General features: G+C 42.6%; 1 protein-coding gene across 1 annotated transcript in view; it reads right to left on the reverse strand.

Annotated features, from left to right (window-relative positions):
• Positions 1-14,154, reverse strand: part of ERCC6L (ERCC excision repair 6 like DNA helicase) — a 29,019-nt gene extending 14,865 nt beyond the window's left edge. The window contains exon 1 of the mRNA XM_055393434.2: positions 14,045-14,154. Within this exon, the coding sequence (XP_055249409.1) occupies positions 14,045-14,112 (68 nt within the window). The 5' untranslated portion in view covers positions 14,113-14,154. The remainder of the gene's footprint in view (positions 1-14,044) is intronic.
• Positions 14,155-21,530: the final 7,376 nt, after the last annotated feature.

The raw sequence follows: 21,530 nt of genomic DNA on the forward strand, positions 1-21,530 counted from the left end.
TGACGGACAGGGAAGCCTGGCATGCTGCAGTCCATTGTGTCCCAAAGAGTTAGGCATGACTGAGTGACTGAACTCAGGGAAGCCTGGCTTGCCTGCAGTCCATGGGGTTGCAAAGAGTCGGGCATGACTAAGTGACTGGACAACCACAACTACTGGAGCCTGTGCACTCTAGGGCCCGTGAGCTGCAACTACAGAGCCCGTGTGCCACAACTACTGAATCTGGCATGCCTAGAGCCTGTGCTCCACATCAAGAGAAGCCAGAGCAGTGAAAAGCCTGCACACCTCAACAAAGAGTAGCCCCCACTGGCTGCAACCAGAGAAAGCCTGTATGTAACAAGGAAGACCCAGTGCAGCCAAAAATAAAGTATATATATATATTTTTAAATGGTGACTGTCTGCCTAGACTTCTTACCACCAGCCCAAGACTCATACTTTTGGGCTCTTTCTATCCATCCTATGAAACATCCACATTTGTCAACCTTCTGCCTGAACCACAACTGGAGTTTACAGTATTTGTTGGACAGCACCGTTTTCTGGCTGGGTCAAACCCCTACTGTCAGCCAAATTACCTTCCCAGTCCCTGGAACACCCTAATTTGCAGATCTAATACTGTATCTCAGTTCTTCCCCTCAACCCTGTCTGCTCTAACAATAAAGTTAGACCTAGGACAGTATTCTTTCCCTATAATGGAACTGGGGGAAAAATGAAACCTGCTTTTTATAGCACTGCTCTGGATATCTTGTTATTTACAATACTACAACGTTTTCTGTAATACAGTTTGGTTTAGCCACTTAACTTCCAATCCTGGGCTTGGAAGGAAAACATGTCATTTTTACTACTACTGCAATCATGTGTCCATCTGTAACACACTGTATCCCTAATGATCTGGAGAACTCAGCTAATAGTTTAAGGGCTCAAATATTTTTTCCAAAATTGCTCCCCTATTCTCCTTGGGCCTGGCTAGGGAGAAGCCAGGACTGCTTGGGAGCCAAGAGGACAGGGAAGAATAACCAATTCAGCAGAAAGAACATCCTCTCAAGCAGGACAACAAGAAGAAAAAGAGTGCTAGAGTGTGGGGGGAGAGTGTCAGTTTTTATTTTCATTTACCAATTTAATAATTTTCAAAAGATATTTACATATGAAGCTCTAGTATGTTTAAGAACTATTCAGATGCAAAACCATCAACCCAAAAGAGATTTTAATTTCATAGCAAGGGATAACAAAAACCCTTCACATTTTAATGATTATACCCCAAATTACATGCTTAGAATATGGTTCCCTTTAAGGAATGTTTTGAAGGACACATAGACTGTATACAAACAACTGCTAGAGAAAGACACAACCATTAAACACAGCCTCTACCTGCAAAGCTACCCTTTCATTGGCGGAACTGCCCAGCTGCTAATTCCCTGGATCCTAAACCCACCTGAATATCTGCCTTAAAGTAGCCACTTAAAACCATTTTTTCCCAAAAGCACTTTCTGTTTCCCCAGATGCAAAAATCTGCCTCAACCACAGCAAACTAACATCTCAACAATCCCATCCCATCTTCCATCCTTCCATTGCTTGCCTGATCCCTCGAGAAGCATTTCGTCTCCACAGAGGGAATGCCAGGCTTAGATACTGCAATGTTTTCCGAACCAGAGAAACCAATTAGCTATGGTTTCTATACCATAACTATACCCCCAAAAGCTAAGCCCCACTAAATACTGCACTGTTTGCAAATCAGCAGCTGAAAAGATACAAGCTTAAACTGCAGAGATAAGCACTAGGTTTTCCTTAATCTGAAGGGCCCTTTGCAACATGCCCTATGCTGTTCTTCTGAAATGTGACAGGATAAGGAAATAAATGCAAAGACCCTGACCCAATAAAACTGTTAGGTAGGTAGAATAGGGAAAAGGAGTCCAAAATGGCGGTGGCCAAAAGACAAGGAGGGGAAGAGCCTGCAAGAATAGAACAAGGGAAGGTCTGAGGACCCGAGTGAGTACCTCAGGAAGAACAAACAACACTCCTGGCTGGCCCAATTTGCATAGGGCAGGCCCAGGGGGGAAAAAAGCATATAAAAAGAGGAGCCAAAGCTAGCTCTCTCCCGCACTGGACCGCTCTTCTCTTCACGTCTTTGGACGGATGTGCCCTCACGCCTCAAAGATGGATTTTCCTGCTATCTTCTAAATAAAATAGAACTGTAACACTGAGCTGTAACACTGATTTGCCTAAGAGCTATAACACGGTCTCTCCAAGACCCGTGAGCTGTGACACGCTGACGGGGCTTTAATGTCTATCACTCCAAATTTTTGTTGTGACGAAACAAAGAACCTAGGAACATACACACGCGTGACGTCTATGGTGCTGTGACTCGGATTTAACCTGCCTGAAACAACCTCCGTGCGGAAGAGGCCAAGCACAACAGGAGCCCAACTCAGCAAAGCTCCTGAGGTAGAAGCGGCACGCGAAGAAAACCCAGCGCGTAGGAGAGAGAGAGCTAGCTTTGGCTCCTCTTTTTATATGATTTTTTTGCTCCTGGGCCTGCCCTATGCAAATTGGGCCAGCCAAGAGTGTTGTCTGTTCTACCTGAGGTCCTCACTCCGGTCCTCAGACGTTCCCTTGTTCCATTCTCATGGGCTTTTCCCCTCCTTGTCTTTTGGCCACCGCCATTTTGGGCTCCTTTTCCCTATTCTACCTACCTAACAAAACTTTATTGGCATCACATGCAAAGCAACCAGAAGTTGCTCTTTTCTAACCTGACCACCAGCCACAGGGTATAGAAGCCTGGTCTTGCGAATTTCAGTCCATGTGAGTAGAATTATGGTTCTCCTTCCCACAAGAACTCAGTTATCTATAATGGAAAAAAAATCTAAAAAAGAATATATATTACACACACACACACACATATATGAATAACTTTGCTGTGATTTGCTATTTAATAACACAACATTGTAATCAACTATACTTCAATTAAAAAAATTTTTTTATAAAAGAACTCAGGGACTTCCCTGGTGATTAAGTGGTTAAGAGTCCACCTGCCAATGCAAGGGACATGGGTTCAATCCCTGATCTGGGAAAATCCCACATGCCACAGAGCAACTGAGCCCATGGGTCACAACTACTGAAGCACATGCACCTAGAGCCTGAGCTCTGCAACAAGAGAAGCCACTGCAATGAGAAGCCCACACACCATAACAACGAGTAGCTCTCTGGTCACCACAACTAGAGAAAGCCCTCACACAGCAATGAAGACCCAGCATAGCCCAAAAAAGAAAGAGAAATCAGTTCCCCTATCCTGATCCAGCCCCCTGATAAGGAGCTCCTCGACACATCTCTATATCTACAGTCCCCTTGTCAAGATGCATGTGGATACATCATATACAATTGGTTAAGTCTTTTGATTCTCAATCAGAATTAATAAGTCATGTGTGGCTGACATAAAAATTGCAGATGACCTGAATGCCAGTACTGGAAACTGGTTCATCAAAGCCTGGTTCATAGAATTAGCCTGGGAATATGGCTGCCTTTTGACCTTACTTCCAGGGTGATCATTTTAATCAAAGTGGAAAATAATTTATTATAATGTTAGGTAGGAAGTTAAGCATGAGCAACAAGGGGTGGCCTAGCTGAAAAGGATGTAAGCTGATCTCTAAAACCCCATCCAAGACACACCCAGAAGAGCTCAAAGATATGCTACAAAAATAAACAGACTTTTCCAACTACTGCACATGTGCCCTAGGCACACAGTGGATACAAACTAACCACAGGGGCTTCCTCAAGTAACCTTAGGCAGCTAGGAGCCCATTCATAAACATATATACATCTGATTGTAACAGAATGAATTACGGTAAGACATGCACAGAAAAGCCTATTGTTATGTAACTTGCAACTGTCAATTGGCCTTGAGCATAGGCCTATTTCCATTCCCTTTCTTGATTGGCGGTGGGTATTTTGCACAGGGCACAACCAAAAGGAGGAGACATGAAGTATAAAAAGGGGGAAGCCAAGAGAGAGCATTACAATGTTTACACAGGTGCAAGCATTTCTTGGTATGTAAATTTTACTTCAAAAGAAAAAAACCCTAAAATATTGAAATCGAGTTAATGGTATAGGACATCCCTGGTAGTCCAATGGTTAAGAATCCACCTGCCAAGGCAGTGGACAGGGGTTCAATCATCACTTCAGAAAGATTCCACATGCTGCAAGGCAACTAAGTCCATGCACCACAACTACTGAGCCCTCGTGCCCTAGAGCCCATGCTTCCCAACAGGAGAAGCCACCACAATGAGAAGCCCACACACTGCAAATAGAGTAGTCCATCCCTGCAACTAGAGAAAGACTGAGCCCAGCAACAAAGACCCAGAGCAGCCAAAAATAATACATAAATTTTTAAAAATAAAAATAGTTAATGGTATTATGCTGAAGTAGGAGGAAATATCTTGATGTCTACAACTTACTTCGAAATGCATCCAAAAAATAAGATGAATTGGTATAATAGATATGTGATAAAACAAGTATCAGTTCAGTTCAGTTGCGTCCGACTCTTTGCAACCCCATGAATCGCAGCACACCAGGCCTCCCTGTCCATCACCAACTCCTGGTGTTCACTCAAACTCATGTTCCTTGAGTCGGTGATGCCACCCAGCCATCTCATTCTCTGTCGTCCCCTTCTCCTCCTGCCCCCAATCCCTCCCAGCATCAGAGTCTTAATAGAATCTGGGTAGTGGGTCAAAAAAAAAAAGAAGGGGGCCACTTTGCCCTTAGACTGCTGCCTCTCAGTTCAAAGGCTCACAAAACGGAGACATAATGCACAACAATGTGGCTTCTCACCTAAGCACCCTAATGCAGCTGTTTTCACCAAGGGCACCAACAACCTCCATACTGCCAAATCAAATGGCCATTTCTTGGTCTTTCTTGACCTTTGTGCTGCATTTAAAACCACTGACCACCATCTCCTTTATTAAGTTTTCCCTTCTCAGATATAGTGGTATACAACACTTTCTCCTGGATTTCTTCCTACCTCTCTAATCATTCCTTCTCAGTGTGAGTCTTGAATTCCTTCCCCTCTGCCTATCCTCATACAGACGTTGGTATTTCCAAGGATCTTTGTATTGTCATTGCCCTTCTGACCATGTACTTTCCTCCAGAAGATTTTATCCACAGCAGTGGCTTCAAATAGTATCCCCCCAAATTTCATGTTGACCTGGAATGTATGAATGACCTTATTTGGGAAAATAGGGTATTGGCAGATGTAATCAACTTAAGATGCAGTCATCCTGGATTAAGGTGGGTCCTAATCCAACATGACTATTGTCCTTATAAGAGGTATATTTGCACACAGAGAGACAAAGTGGAGAATGCCATGTGAAGACAGATGCAGGGAATGGAGTGACGTATCTACATGCCAAGGAATTCCAAGGATCATCAGCACCACCAGAAGCTAAAAGAAGCACAGAACAGATTCTCTCTCACAGCCTCCAAAAAGAAAATATCCCTGCTGACACTTTGATTTCAGACTTCTGGCCTCTGGAAATTATGAAAGAATAAATTTCTGGAGAATTTTTTTTTTTGTGGTGAAATCTATGTAAGATGAAATTTGCCATTTTAACCATTTTAATTGTACTTCAATAGCATTAATTACATTCATCATGTTGTAAAACTATCACCACTATCTATTTCTAAAACTTTTGCATCATCCCAAGCAGAAACTGTTTCCATTCCCTCCTGCCCAGCCCCTAATAACCTCTATTCTACTTTCTGTCTCTATGTGAATTTGCCTATTCTAGGTATCTTATACAAGTGGAATCACACAATATTGGTCCTTTTGTTCCTGGCTTATTTCACTTAGCATAATGTTTTCAAGGTTCACCCATATTGTAAAATGTATCACAATTTTACTCATTTTCAAGTCTGAATACTCCACTGCATGGAAACCTATTTTATCCATTTATCTGTCAGTGGACACTTGGGCTGTTTTCACCTTTCAGCTCTTATAAATACTGCTGCAATGAACACTGGTATACAAGTATATGTTTGGGTCCCTGTTTTCAATTCTATTGGGTATACCCCTAAGAGTGGAACTGCTGGGTCACATCAAAATTCTGTGTTTAACTTTTTGAGGAACTGCCATTTGTTCAAGAGGATGGGTGTGGGTAGGTGGGAAGTAAAGCAATCTGGAAGAGATACAATAATTTGGCTAAGAGAAGGAACAGAACTGACCCAGGCCCAGATATCCCCATTTTATAACATAAGGAAAGTGAGACTCAGCATCATGGTCAAATGAATTGTCTGAAGTTACCCAGCTAGCAAAGCAAGTGGCAGAGCTAGAATTTTAACTGAAGCCTGAAAAATCCAAAGCGACTGATCTATCTATCATTCTACCTTGGCTCCATGTTATATTTTCCCCAGGCCTACCATCAAGGTCCAAAGATCTGCTTTCACTCCTCCAACCTTCACCATATTCCAGCAATCCTAAACTCCTACCCTGCCCTGAAGGGGCCATGGTTCCTCTTGCTTCTGAATCTTTACACATAAAACTGTCTAGTATGCCATGTATATCAGCTTCTTCCCCACTGCTGAATTCCCACTAACCTTTAAAAGTCAGTATTTTTTTCTTAAGAAGGCTTCTCTGACAACTTCCCCCTTCACACACACACACAATCTGGATTGGGGACATATCTTCTGGTTTTTTTTAATCTATCATATGAAATTTTCCATGTCATCATATGAAGCTGGCTGCTCAGACAGTGAAGAATCCGCCTGCAATGCCCAAGACCTGGGTTCAACCCCTGGGTTGGGAAGGTCCGCTGAAGAAGGGATAGGCTGCCATTCCAGTATTCTTGCCTGGTGAATTCCATGGACAGAGGAGCCTGGCAGGCTACAGTCCATGGGGTCGCAAAGAGTCAGACACAACTGAGCATCTCTCTCTCACACACACACGCGATTATAGGACATATATGTCTTTCACCACTGCATTCTAAGCAACCAGCAGAGTGAGCTGGTCCACAGGAGGCATTTGATATATGTTCACCAAAGGCATGCAATGGTGAGATCAGGATACTCAGAAAGTTAAGCAACTTTCAGATACAGTGGGCAGTCTTTTGTCTTTCCAGGAGTTTGCAGCTCTCCAAAAACTTCACTGCTGCTGCTGCTGCTGCTAAGTCGCGTCAGTTGTGTTCGACTCTGTGCAACCCCATAGACGGCAGCCCAACAGGCTCCACCGTCCCTGAGATTCTCCAGGCAAGAACACTGGAGTGGGTTGCCATTTCCTTCTCCAATACACTAGCAGACTATAATCTGACTGACCACCTAAGACCTGGAGGTTTGAAAACCACTGCCTTCAAGACAGGATATGAAGCAGAATTCAGAGAAAGTCACTTCAACATTAACACAATTAAAATGCTTTTATAAGCAGTCTTATTTAAAAACAGCCTTGTTCAGGTAGCTGAAACCTCAGGCCACTAGAGATCTTAATGGAGGAACTTGAGCTTAGCTATAAGGCCCAGTAGAAGCTTAGATCCTGAGACATAATTGCTTCTGAATTAGCACAGGTTTTTCCAGTAGTCATGTATGGATGTGAGAGTTGGACTATAAAGAAAGCTGAGCGCCGAAGAATTGATGCTTTTGAACTGTGGTGTTGGAGAAGACTCTTGAGAGTCCCTTGGACTGCAAGAGGATCCAACCAGTCCATCCTAAAGGAAATCAGTCCTGAATATTCATTGGAAGGACTGATGCTGAAGCTCCAATACTTTGGCCACCTGATGTGAAGAACTGACTCATTGGAAAAGACCCTGATGCTGGGAAAGATCAAAGGTGGGAGAAGGGGATGACAGAGGATGGGATGATTGGATGGCATCACTGATGCATTGGACATGAGTTTGAGTAGGTTCCGGGAGTTGGTGATGGGCAGGGAAGCCTGGTATGCTGTAGTCCATGGGGTTGCAAGGGGTCAGACCCGACTGAGCGGCAGAACTGAACTAGCACAGGTAGCACGGAGGCACCAATCCCCAGTAAGTTCTCTCAGAATATTTCCCTGTGATAATTACCCAATGTATTCGGGTTTTCCACTGGTGAAATTGTAACCACTGTCATTGGAAGATATATGACCAACCAAAGTAAGCTACCGAACATTCACTTGTTCATCAAATATGTATTAAGCATTTGCTGTGCTATGCTTAGTCGCTCAGTCGTGTCTGACTCTTTGCAACCCCATGGACTGTAGTCCACCAGGCTCCATGGGATTATCCAGGCAATAATACTGGAATGGGTTGCCATGTCCTCCTCCAGGGGATCTTCCCAACCAAGAGATCGAATCCAGGTCTTCTGCATTGCAGGCGCATTCTTATCATATGTCAAACGTTGTGCTAAACACTGGAGATACAGCTAAGAACAAAACAGGTGTCTGCCTTCGTGCAGCTCATGGTATAGGAGACTGACATTTATCAAAGAATCACATAAGTAGCTAGAAACTGTTGTAATGGCTGTGAAAGAAAAGTATAGAGGGCTATTAGAGCATATAAGAGAGGGGCTCAGGGATAAAGAGCAGTGGGCCTCAAACCTTACAGAATTCTATTTTAACTTGTCAGGTTTGGTCCTTGCCGAACACACCCAACATATTGGGTTCATAAAGCAAAGACCTATACGGACAAGGCAAGTAACAGAGGTGTGAAGCTGCTATATGAAAAGCAACACTGAGGAATATGCCCCATGTAAAGGAAACAAGCTGTAATTCATCTCTGGATGGTAATTCCAACACAGGAATAAGAGCCCAGAGTTCTCAGGGCTTGGCGTGGCAGCCCTGCCACATGTTGGGACCGGGGTTCAATACGGAAAGCCCATCATCCTGGGACACGGGGTGCAGCTAGAAAGGTGGCCGCCCCCTCACCCATCACACACAAGCTCCTGTGGAAACTGGTGTTAAACCATTCGTAGAGGACCTGCCTCCAGGTCTGGGTTTCATACACAGCAGAGCAGCTACCTCCCTGCAATCAACTGAAACTCAGCCCTCCAAGGGTTTGTAAAAATAAAACAAACCAAAGGGAAAATGAGAAATTAGTAGAAAAAAAAAAAGTAGTAAACTAAGATTTAAAAACTAAAAATTTATTTTAAAAAATAGAAAAAAAAAGTTTTAATAAAAGAGTCCAGAGTTGCCAAGATCTTCTGATGGTTGAAAAACAGTTGGAAATTCTGATTTTTATGTGAATTTTCCTGATTTTTAAATAGTAACTAATGCATACATGTTTAAAACACTGGGTCGGACAAATACAATTTATCTGTGAATGTGGCTCATGGACCGCCAGTTCATGACTCCTAGTTTATCTTAGAAAGAAAAAATACCATCAACTTTGGCTGTATCCCTTCTCCAAATGCTTTCCCCCACCCCTAACCCAAAATGATAAGCCTAGGGCTCTGAGGATAAGACCCTACACAAGCTTTTCACATTGTCCATATATGTACTCTGTTTACCCCTATGACCTAAAACAGTGTAAGGTTTTCTGTAGTATTTATTATCTGTGTCACTGGCTTGGGAATCTAGACAAGAACTATCTGGACCAAACCAAATGGACCAAAAGAGATCCAAGGTTCTTAGTGCTCTTTCAAGTCCTCTGAACCCTGTCAGAAAGAGAATATAAGGAGGCAAGAAGAGCAAGGTCTGTTTCAAAGGCAGACAGGGATCTCCCACCTTCTTTGTAACTTAAGACCTGAAAATTTTGGTTGAACTGGACAAATACCTTCTACCAGAAAAAACAGGAAGATAGCATCTCTTACATGTTAACAACATGCCATCAGAAAGCAGCTGAATCTGCTCCTAATTACTCCAGAAAAAGCAGCTAATTAATAATTATGCCAAAACCAAAATTATCTCTTTTTTGACATAGAGGATGTGCTTTGGCATCCAGATAGATTATACCAACTAATGCTCTTCAGCAGGAAAAAGTTTCATCATTAGGTGGAGCATTTGGTAGATGACATCTTGACTGGCCCTTTGGGATTAAAGTCTAACTAAAAATGACAGGAACAATAATATTAAGTTCTTTTATGGTAGAAAAGAACTTTGGTACCTCCAGCCCTCAATCTTCCAGCCCAAGGTTATCTGGTTAACTACGACACTGCAGCGCAAAACTCTGGGGCTTCAAGCAAGCAATTAACCCAGAATTCAAACAAACCTATGGTTGTTTTGGAAAAAGTCCTGAACCCTCAAGTGTGCCTTCAGTTAACCTTCAGGCCACTTCAGTGTGCAAACAGATACGACTTTCCATTAAGACAAGAATATAAATCTAAAAACAAACCATGACCTAGGTAGTAGTTACAATGATAATTCATTACATTGAATATTTACATTTTCTTATATATGTCTTATATTTCAGAACAAAAATGTTAAAAACTATTATCGTGTCCACCCTAGTGGCCAAAGGATAAGATCACCAGAAGAGGGTGAATGTGAAAGCTTGCTAAACAGATTAAAAAATTAAAAAAAAAAAAACACTATAGCAACCATAATCCCCTATACCTAGTAAATACCTGAAGTACAGGTACTTTAGCTATTCTTGCCTGGGAAATACTATGGACAGAGGAGCCTGGCAGGCTACAGTCTATGGAGTCACAAGAGTCAGACACAACTTAGTGACTAAACAACAACAAAAAATGGGTGCTTTATGTTGTTAGAGGAAAGAAGAGTCTAGACTATTCAGTTCTATTCCATTGATCTCTATGTTTATACTTATATATGTATCCTGACTACCATAACTTTGTAGTTAGTTTTGAAATCAGGTACAGTGAGCCCTCCAATTTTGTTATTTATCAATGTCTGTCCTATGCTTTTGGACAAGTTAAGTTTGATATGTCTATTATCAAGTAGAGATACAGAGTAAGTAGCTGGATACAGGAGTCTAGCGTTCAGAATAGGTCAGGACTAAAGACAAAAATGTGAAAATTCACAACATAAAGACAGGATTTAGGGACTTCCCTGGTGGTCCAGTGGTTGGCAGTCCTCCTGTCAATGCAGGGGACACAGGTTCAATCCCCGGTCTGGGAAGATCCCACATGCCACAGAGAAATTAAGCCCATGAGCCACAACTACTGAGCCCACATGCCACAACTACTGAAACACCCATGCTGTAGAGTCCATGCTCCCCCAAGAGAAGAGAACAAGAGAAGCTACCACAATGAGAAGGCCATACAAGGCAATGAAGAGTAGTCCCCATCTGCCACAACCAGAGGAAGCCTGTATGCAGCAATGAAGACCCACTGCACCCAAAATAAGTTTTTTTAAAAGATGAAATTTAAAACCAAGAACCTGAATAGGATCACCAAAGAAAGGAGTATAATTTAAAAACATGGCATTCCAACATTAACAGAAAGAATTCCAGCTAATTAATACAGAAAGAATGGTGAAATTAGAAAACCACCACTTGTAATACCTAATGAAATAACTGATTTGGATATTGATAATAATGATTATCAATGGATGAAAGGCTGATGGGGAAGTGGGTATTCATAGGATGCTAAAGTATCCCTGACATATTATGTATTCATCACAAGGGGGGAAATGCAACTTTGCAAAGGAGTGATCTGCCTACAACTACCTGAACTCACTGATCAACCATAAAATTACTAAAAGTAGAAAAATCAGACAGTGTATACTTCCTGATATGTTGCAATATGAAGTACATGACCTTACCTATGAAGAATTCTTGACAAAAATACTGAACCTTAAATCTTTTTGTTTTGGCTCTAGAATAGTTTTTTTTTTTAACTTTTATTGAGATATAATCAACAAACAGCATTGTATTAGTTTCAGGTGTACAACCTAATGACTTGATATTTATATGTACTATGAAATGATCAACACAATATGTCTAGTTACCATCTGTCACCATACATAATTATAGATTTTTTTGTGATGAGAACTTTTAAGAATTTTTAAGATTTACTCTCTTAGCAACTTTCAAACATGCACTATATATTATATATATGTGTGTGTGTGTGTGTGTGTGTGTATATATATATATTTTTTTTTAGTTTTCCCTAGTGGCTCAGACGGTAGAGTCTACCTGCAATGCGGGGGACCTGGGTTCAATCCCTGGGTCAGGAAGATCCCCTGGAGAAGGGAATGAGAACCCACTCAGCCTGGCAGACCCCAATCCATCAGACACTCTGCGACCTCAAGTCAGGAGACTGAGGGGCCCCGGTGGCCAAATGGATCTAACATTTTGTGAAGAACTGCTCTACTCTGTCAAGAACTATTGGTAGGCAAAGATAGAGGAGGATTATGAACTGACCATTAGATTTAGCTACATGAAAGTCATTGGTGACCTTGACAAAAGCAATGGGAGTAGAATGAAACAGAAGCAACAGTAGAAATGAAATAGAAATTAAATAGAAGTGGGTGACATAAAGAAAGAGAACAGATGGGTGACGACAGCAAGAGAGAGTGGACAACATAGAGGACGAGCAAGTGGGTCACAAAGAGAGAGTGTGACAGACAGTGAGTGACATGGGAGAGAGGGTGGATCATAGATAAATAGAGGTCAGATAACTGTCAGTCATCATTTCGTCTCAGTTCCACATTCACCCCTCAATACCTGCTCTATGATGACAGAATTCCTTTAAGCATCTCTCCTCTACAGCTAGCATGATGCTAAGCTTTCTCAGTAAAGGATGCCTGAGGCACACTGAAGGAGGACGGGGCTCTCCTGAAGTTGCCAGCTGCTACTGCACAGTGGATGAGCAGAGTGACACACAGCCACTGACCCAGAACACACAGTCCTTCATCGACCTTGAAGTCTCTACCTGGCCTGGCAGTAACCTTCTTGTACCCCTCTCTCCATGGAAACAAGCCACCTCAGTGGCTTCCTGTGCCCTAAGCCCCACCCCTTCTGTGCTCCTACACCATGGGTTTTGGAGTTTGGAATTAGCAGACGCAAGCTATTATATATAGAATGGATAAACAAGGGAACCATATTCAACATCCTGTGATAAACCATAATGGAAAAGAATATGAAAAAGTATACCTGAAACTATAATAACATGATGTTGTAAATCAACAATACTTGAATTAAAAAAAAGTTTTTAAATCCTAAAGAATATATATGTATAAATCAATCACTTTCCTGTATATCAGAAATTAACACATTGTAAATGAACTATATTTTAATAAAAAATAAATTAAAAAAAAGAATGGCTAAGACGGTAAATTTTGTTTTATTTTATAGCAATTTTTAAAAACATTTAAATGTTCACTCCCCCATCCTTAGCCACGTGGTGAACGAACATTCCTTTCTCAACACCAAAGTCTCCTCTTGTGAACCCTTCCCTCAGCCCACTGACCCTTGTAGTTGGCCATTCCCCACACATTTATCAAGTAATATACCAATTGTGGTTTACCTATATCTTTCCACCACTAGAGTATAAGCAATTTGGGGGCAGGGACAGTGTTTTACTCCTCTGTATCCCCTAGGCCTGGATCTTGGTAGACTGGAAAGACTCAAGAAAAGCTTTTTTTGTCGGGGGGCGGATGTTAAATTAATGTATATGTTTGCATATTAACGCACAACATGCACAAAAATCGTTGAAAAAATAAAAAGGGAAAATATTTTTACTACATATAATGTGAATTTTATATCTTTAATGTTATTATATTTCAAAAAAAAATTTTAACTATTTCCAAACAGAAGGGTGAGTGCTTAACCCTGACTGAAAACGATACATTAAATTATAAAAGGAAAATATTTAAATTTAGTAAGAACAATACCATAATGTATCACCACTTTATGTATTGAAAGAAAATGGATTTCAAAATAAGACCCGAGAAAGCCTGGATCGATTGAAGTTCTGGCTCTTCAATCGAGTTCATACGGGAGAGTTATTTGACCCGGCATCGGGGGCTCTCCAGGGTTTAGAAATCTGCAGATATTCCCACGCCCTCCTCGGAGGAGAAGGGCGCGCGTCTCCTAAGGCTCCACCTCAGCACTTTGGGCCCTGGGGGAGTCCAAGGGACCTTCATCCCCACTCCCGGCCACGGCCGGTGAACCAGACCCTCCCATTGTCCCAGACATACCTCAGGTAACTGGTAGCCTGCTCGGGGCTTAAGGCCCCAGCTTCCGCAAAACCTCGGGACACCTCCATGACGCCTCAGAAGGTTTCCTGTATCTCTGCCAGGGATTGAATTTCCCTCGATCCCGCCCTGCGCATGCGCCATGCGAATGGAGGCGGGGCCGGGCCAACCGTCGACGTCCCGGCGGCCAATCCGCTGTATCACGCTCTGGCGCCACCGCCTGAGCCCCGCCCATGAAGGTCGCGCGCCTGCGCATACGCGGGCGGTGGGATGTAGAGTCCGTCGCCAGCGCAGGGGCGCGGGCTGGATTGCGTTTTTTGTGTTGCATTTCAATCCAGTCCAAATCATACTGCGGCAGATTCGTGTGTGTGTTGCGGGGGCGCGGGTAATATCCTTGTGAGTGGGGTAGACTGTCTTAAAGGATCTCAATCGTTTTAATGGCCCCTAGAAAGCTCCTCCACCCACTCCAGTGTTCTTGCCTGGAGAATCCCAGGGACGGTGGAGCCTGGTAGGCTGTCGTCTATGGGGTCGCACAGAGTCGGATACGACTGAAGCGACTTAGCAGCAGCAGCAGCAGCAGAAAGCTCCTCCGGAGAAGGCAATGGCAAGCCACTCCAGTACTCTTGCCTAGAAAATCCCATGGATGGAGGAGCCTGGTAGGCTGCAGTCCGTGGGGTCGCTAAGGGTCGGACACGACTGAGCGACTTCACTTTCACTTTTCACTTTCCACTTTCACACATTGGAGAAGGAAATGGCAACCCACTCCAGTGTTCTTGCCTGGAGAATCCCAGGGACGGGGGAGCCTGGTGGGCTTCCGTCTGTGGGGTCACAGAGTCGGACACGACTGAAGTGACTTAGCAGCAGCAGCAGCAGCAGAAAGCTCCTCCACAGCGTCCCCAAATATCCTGCTTTCCCTGCTGGGCGATGTCCGACACTGAGCGTGCTTTAAATTCAAACACCCTAGGAGGCATAGACCTCATTGTAGAGTAAGGGAGTTAGAGAAGGCGAGGTTCAGAAAAAGGAGACCGGCACTTTACAGGAACAGATCACCTTTAATGAGGAAAGAAGGGGCAGGAGTCAGATTAGCCAGCTGCTGCGCTTATCCAGGAAAAGAGTAAGTAAATATGGGCATGTATGTGGAAAGTTACTGTCTTAAGGGGGCCTGTTCTTCTCCAGGGTTGTTCGGAGTAGTTATCTCTTTAAACGGCTGGGGCAAGGAATTTTGGAGGTGTGGCAACCCACTCCAGTGTTCTTGCCTGGAGAATCCCAGGGATGGGGGAGCCTGGTGGGCTTCCGTCTATGGGGTCGCACAGAGTCGGACACGACTGAAGTGACTTAGCAGCAGCAGCAGCAGCAGAGGCTGGACCGGCTGGGAGCTGGGCGTGATCAACCTTAATGTCCATTTTTTTCTTCGGGTGAGAGAGTTCTTTGTTTTGTATAGAATGGTGGGGAGGACCTGGAGGGGAGTTTTAACTCCAGGCTATTTTGAGCCATGTAACTTTCCTTCACTTCTAATTTAAACTTATCGTGAAGAGGTGGCTTCAAGAATCAAGCCAAAAGTCTCATTTAAGAAATAAGCAGTGGGACATCTCTGGTGGTCCAGAGGCTAAGACTCTGTGCTTCCAATGCAGAGGATTCAGTTTCAAACCCTGGTCAGGGAATAAGATCCCACATGCTGCAATTAAGGCCTCATGCAGACAAATAAATTTAAAAAGAAAAGAAGTAGTGCTGTGGTGTATTGTTGTTGCTGTTCAATCACTTAAGTCGTGTCTAACCCTTTGTAACCCCATGGACTGCAGCACCCCAGGCTTCCCTGTCCTTCACCATCCCCTGGAGTTTACTCAAACTCATGTTCACTTAGCCGGTGATGCCATCCAGCTATCTCATCCTCTGTTGCACCCTTTTCCTCCTGCTATGTTTCCCAGCATCAGGGTCTTTCCCAGTGAATTGGCTTATCACATCAGGTGGCCAAAGTATTGTAGCTTCAGTGTCAGTCCTTCCAATGAAGAATATTCAGGGATGGGTTCCTTTAGGATTGACTCGTTTGATCTCCTTGCTGTCCAAGGGACTCTCAAGCGTCTTCTCCAGCCCCACAGTTTGAGAGCATCGATTCTTTACCACTCAGTTTTCCTTATGGTCCCACTCTCACATCCATACATGACTACTGGAAAAAGCATAGCTTTGACTAGACAGACTTTTGTTGGCAAAGTAATGTCTCTGCTTTTTAATATGCTGTCTAGGTTGGTCATAGCTTTTCTTCCAAGGAGCAAGCATCTTTTAATTTCATGGCTGCTGTCACCATCTGCAGTGATTTTGGAGCCCAAGAAAATAAAACCTGTCACTGTTTCCACATTTTTCCCATCTATTAACCATGAAGTGATGGGAGCAGATGCCATGATCTTTGTTTTTTGAATGTTGAGTTTTAAGCCAACTTTTTCACTCACCTCTTTAACTTTGATCAAGAGGCTCTTTGGTTCTTCTTTGCTTTCTACCATAAGGGTCATGTCATCTGCATATCTGAGGTTATTGATGTTTCTCCCGGCAATCTTGATTCCAGCTTGTGCTTCATCCAGCCCAGCATTTTGCATGATGTACTCTGCATATAAGTTAAATAAGCAGGCTGACAATATACAGCCTTGACATACACCTTTTCCGATTTGGAACAAGTCTTCTGTTCCATGTCCGGTTCTAACTGTTGCTTCTTGACCTGCATACAGATTTCTCAGGAGGCAGGTCAGATGGTCTGGTATTCCCATCTTTTAAAGAATGTTCCACAGTTAGTTGTGATCCACACAGTCAAAGACTTTGGTGTAGTCAATAAAGCAAAAGTAGATGTTTTTCTGGAACTGTCTTGCTTTTTCAATGATCCAGCGGATGTTGGCAATTTGATCTCTGGTTCCTCTGCCTTTTCTAAATCCAGCTTAAACATCTGGAATATCTACTGTACACGTAACATGTACTGTGCATATAAGTTAAATAAGCAGGGTGACAATATACAGCCTTGACATACTCCTTTCCCAATTTTGAACCAGTCCATTGTTCCATGTCTGTTGGTCCTTTAATGGACCGGAACCTGGTGGTCCAGAGTCGACCGATGAGAAAGTAAAGGAGAGAGAAAGAGGCTGATACTCCTTGGTTTACGCAGAAAGCCTATAAAGCCCCTGGCACAGGGCTTGCTCTGTTCACTAAGGCCTCAGGCGCCCTCTCGATGGGGTGAGCGCCTTCTTGAGAGGGTCTTAGTAGCCTGGGCAGGAAAGTGAACACAGAGAGCCTCTACCCTCCAGGAATTAGCCTGAGAAAGAGAGAGAGGGTTCTAGAGAGAGAGAGAGAGAGAAAGAGAAAGCAAGACACGGGGACCAAAGCTCTGATGGAGCAAAGGTGTTTTAATCAACATGGTGTGGGCATATATATTGTAGTTATTCTCAGCAAAGATAAAGATTAAAATTCCAGATTTACAAAACAAGCGATCCATATTAGAGAGAGTTGTAAATAATCACTTTTACCATATGGTTCATAAAAAGGAAGAGGGTACTTATCACCGTATAGAAAAACTAACGAAGGAAATGTCTAGATTCCTCAGCCCCCGGGAGAGGCTTGCCTCTCCTCTTAATTCCTAAGGAACAGAGAATTCCTGACAGGTCCAAAACAGCACACAGGAAGCCTCCTGTTAGATGTTTCCTGACACATGTCCGGTTCTAACTGTTGCTTCTTGACCTGCATACAAGTTTCTGAGGAGACAAGTAAGGTGGGCTGGTATTACCATCTCTTAAAGTATTTTCCAGTTTGTTGTGATCCACAGAGTCAGAGGCTTTAGCATAGTCAATGAAGCAGATGTTTTTCTGGAATTCTCTGGCTTTTTCTATGATCCAACAGGTGTTGGGAATTTGATCTCTGGTTCCTCTGCCTTTTCTAAATCCAGCTTGAACATCTGGAAGTTCATGGTTCACGTACTGTTGAAGCCTAGCTTGAAGAATTTTGAGCATTACCTTGCTAGCATGTGAAATGAGCACAATTGTACAATAGTTTGAACATTCTTTGACATTGTCTTTCTTTGGATTGGAATGAAAACTGACCTTTTCCAGTCCTGTGGCCACAGCTGAGTTTTAAAAAATTGCTGGCATATTGAGTGCAGCACTTTAACAGCATCATCTTTTAGGATTTGAAATAGCTCAACTGGCATTCCATCACCTCCACTAGCTTTGTTCATAGTGACGCTTTCTAACGCCCACTTGACTTTGCACTCCAGTACGTCTGCCTCTAGGTGAGTGACCACACCACTGTGATTATCCAGGTCATTACGACCTTTTTTCTGTATGGTTCTTCTGTGTATTAGTCTTGCCATCTCTTAATCTCTTCTGCTTCTGTTAGATCCTTGCCATTTGTTATTTATGGTGCCCATCTTTTCATGAAATGTTCCTTTGGTATTTCCAAGTTACTTGAAGAGATTCTATTGTTCTCTGTTTCTTGGCATTGTTCACTTAAGAAGGCTTTCTTATCTCTCCTCTCTCTTCTCTGGAACTCTGCATTCAGTTGGATATATCTTTCCCTTTCTTCTTTGCCTTTTGCTTCTCTTCCATTCTCACCAATTTTAAGGTGTCCTCAGAAAACCACTGTGCCTTCTTGCATTTCTTTTTGTTTCAGATGGTTTTGGTCACCAACTCCCATACAAGATTATGAACTTCTGTCCATAGTTCTTCAGGCACTCTTGTCTACCAGATCTAATCTCTTGAATCTAATCGTCACCTCCACTGTTTAATCATAAAGGAGTTGATTTAGGTCATACCTGAATGGCCTACTGGTTTCCCCTACTTTCTTCAATTTAAGTTTGAATTTTGCAATAAGGAGCTCATGATCTGAGCCACAGTCAGCTCCAGGTCTTGTTATTGCTGACTGTATACAGCTTCTCCATATGTGGCTGCAAAGAGTATAATCAGTCTGATTTCAGTATTGACCATTTGGTGATGTCAGTGTGCAGAGTCATCTCTTGTGTTGTTGGAAGAGTGTTTGCTATGACCAGTGTGTTCTCTCGGCAAAACTTTGTTAGCCTTTCACTGATTCATTTTGTACTCCAAGGCCAAACTTGCTTATTACTCCAGGTATCAGCGGTGTATGTTCACCACCATTTCTTTGGAAGCTCCAACTTAAATGCAGCATATTTTCAAAAGCAGACCTTAGGGCTTCAGGTAATGCGGTTACTGAATTTTAAGTGGCTTCCTTGTGTGATACTAAATAGGTTTGTGAGCCAACAAAAATTGTTCTTGTTCATATAGTAGTAAGAACATGACATTACAATTCCTCAAGGCACTAGTTAACAGTTAGCATTTGAAAACTCACCTGTTGCCCCTGTCACATGCCTACTACATGTCCAGAGGATTTTAAACTTTTTATAAATTTCATAGGTCATTCAGAGTTAAAAAGGGAACTGAGAGAAGATGGTCTGCTCTCCTGGTTTATATGACTTTAAATCATATATTTATATGCTTTAGCCCCTCTGTTATGAGGGCTTTTCCCCATTTTTCAGATGTGAAAATTGAGGTAAAGAGAAAAAAATGACTTGGCCCAAGGTTCCACAGTTAGGAAATGGCAGAGCCAGAATTCCATACCAGGTAAATATGGACACAATCTGTGCTCATTCACTGTGTCACACTGCCTATTGCTGGAAAGAAGAGGGGAGTGGTGGAAAATAAGGTTGCAAGGGTAGTTGGAAGCCATTTTGTGAAGGAGTTTGTTTATGCTTTTGAAGTGTTTGAATCACTTCTTTTATTGGAGCCTTGTTTGTATTGGGATTGGGAGTCGGGGCAGGGCGGGTAAAGTGTATAGGTGCCCTGGATACCCAGAGGATGTGTGGTGAGAAGAAGGGCTGGTGGAGAGAATTCCATAGAAAAGAAAAGAGGGATGGGAGCACAAAAATCTTTATCTCAAGTCTGAGGAAAGCCATCTCTAGTTGTGGGAACTCAAGATGAAGCAAAGCAGAACCCTGATTGCTGACTTAGGCAGCTGCCCCTATGTTGGCTTTAGAGAAACGCTAAAAGGAATGCCCTCAGGAGCTGTGCTGCTCCCTCTTTGTTTCCCAGTGACAGTGATATCTTCCCCTGATCGTTAGATGAAAGAACCAACCCTCCTGCTTGCCTGCCTTTAGGTTATTGGATTTTTCTCAGTGCCATTTTCACACAATCACAAGACATCTTTAAACCCACTAAGTCCTCCAGCTCTCCTTCCTTTCCACTCAGTCCTACAGTAGCCACTTCCTTTGGGCTGTTTTCAGTGCCTTCTGGGGTCCCAGTTCCCATTCCAGAGTGCCAATAACCCGGGAAACTTGCCACCCAGGACTCCTAGTCCTCCTATCACAGGCCAAAAATAAGAGAGAGGTTGGGGAGGATTTAGAGTGGCTAAATGGAGAGAATGAAAGAGGATTAAAATAAGAGTTACTACTATATTCCATTTATGTGTCAAGTCCTGTTCAAAGCACTTATATTAACTCTCGTGGCTGTTCCTCATTTCACATCTACCCCTAAAGCAAGGGATTGAATTCTCTCAGCTTCTCTCAAGGGAAGGTTTTTAAACCTTCCTTAATTATTGTTCATTTTTAAAGTGTGATGATGGTATTGTATGTTTTAAAGCCCTTATCTGCTAGAAATGCATAATGGAGTATTCTCAGATAAGATGATATGACATCTGGGATTTACATTAAGATATTTGGTAGAGAAAAAAATGAGATGAACATAGATTGGCAAAATGTTGATAATTGTTGAAGCTTGTTACAGAGGTTCATTATCCTCTTCTCTCTACTTCCTGTGTGTTTGAAATTTTCCATAATAAAAATAGACCCTTTGCTTTCTAGTCTGCAAATTACACTGAGTCACCCATACTCACAGACCGGAAATAAGATAATGAGACCATGTGGGAGAGTTCAGAATAGGTAAATGGAGAAATGGATGAGGCAGAATAAGAACAATAGCTATTACTAATGGAGCACTTGAGTGTCAGGCCCTGTTCTGTGCACTTAATATACCTATATTAAGTTTAATATAGATGTATTTAATCCAATATTAATCCTCACAACAACCTTGTTAGGTAGTGTATACTATTGTTAAAGTCACTTTATATTGATAGATAAGGAAACTGAGGCACAAGGAAGATGTAATAAGTTACACAAGTTTGTATAGCTTGTGAGTGGTAAAGTTGAGTTCTAAACCCAAGCAGCCTGGCTTTTGACTTTTTACTCCTAAACATAATGCTAGTTAGGTGTTAAACATGATGCAAGCAGCTGATACTTGAAGAGAAGGAATCATTCATTTCTTATCCATTTATTTAGTAAATATGTGTTAAGTCTTTACAAGATTGCCAGTCAAGGATCTGTTTGCTGGGGTACAGTGGTGAACAAAACAGACAGGTTCTTATCAGGAATTTAAAGTTTGATGTGGGCCGGGGGATGCGGGTAGGTAGACTTGAAGCAATGATCACACAAGCCTGTGGAAAATTACAAAAT

The sequence above is a fragment of the Moschus berezovskii genome, chromosome X (assembly GCF_049115385.1).
Source record: "Moschus berezovskii isolate FMDL1 chromosome X, NW_MosBer_1.0, whole genome shotgun sequence".
NCBI classification, from domain to species: Eukaryota; Metazoa; Chordata; class Mammalia; order Artiodactyla; family Moschidae; genus Moschus; species Moschus berezovskii.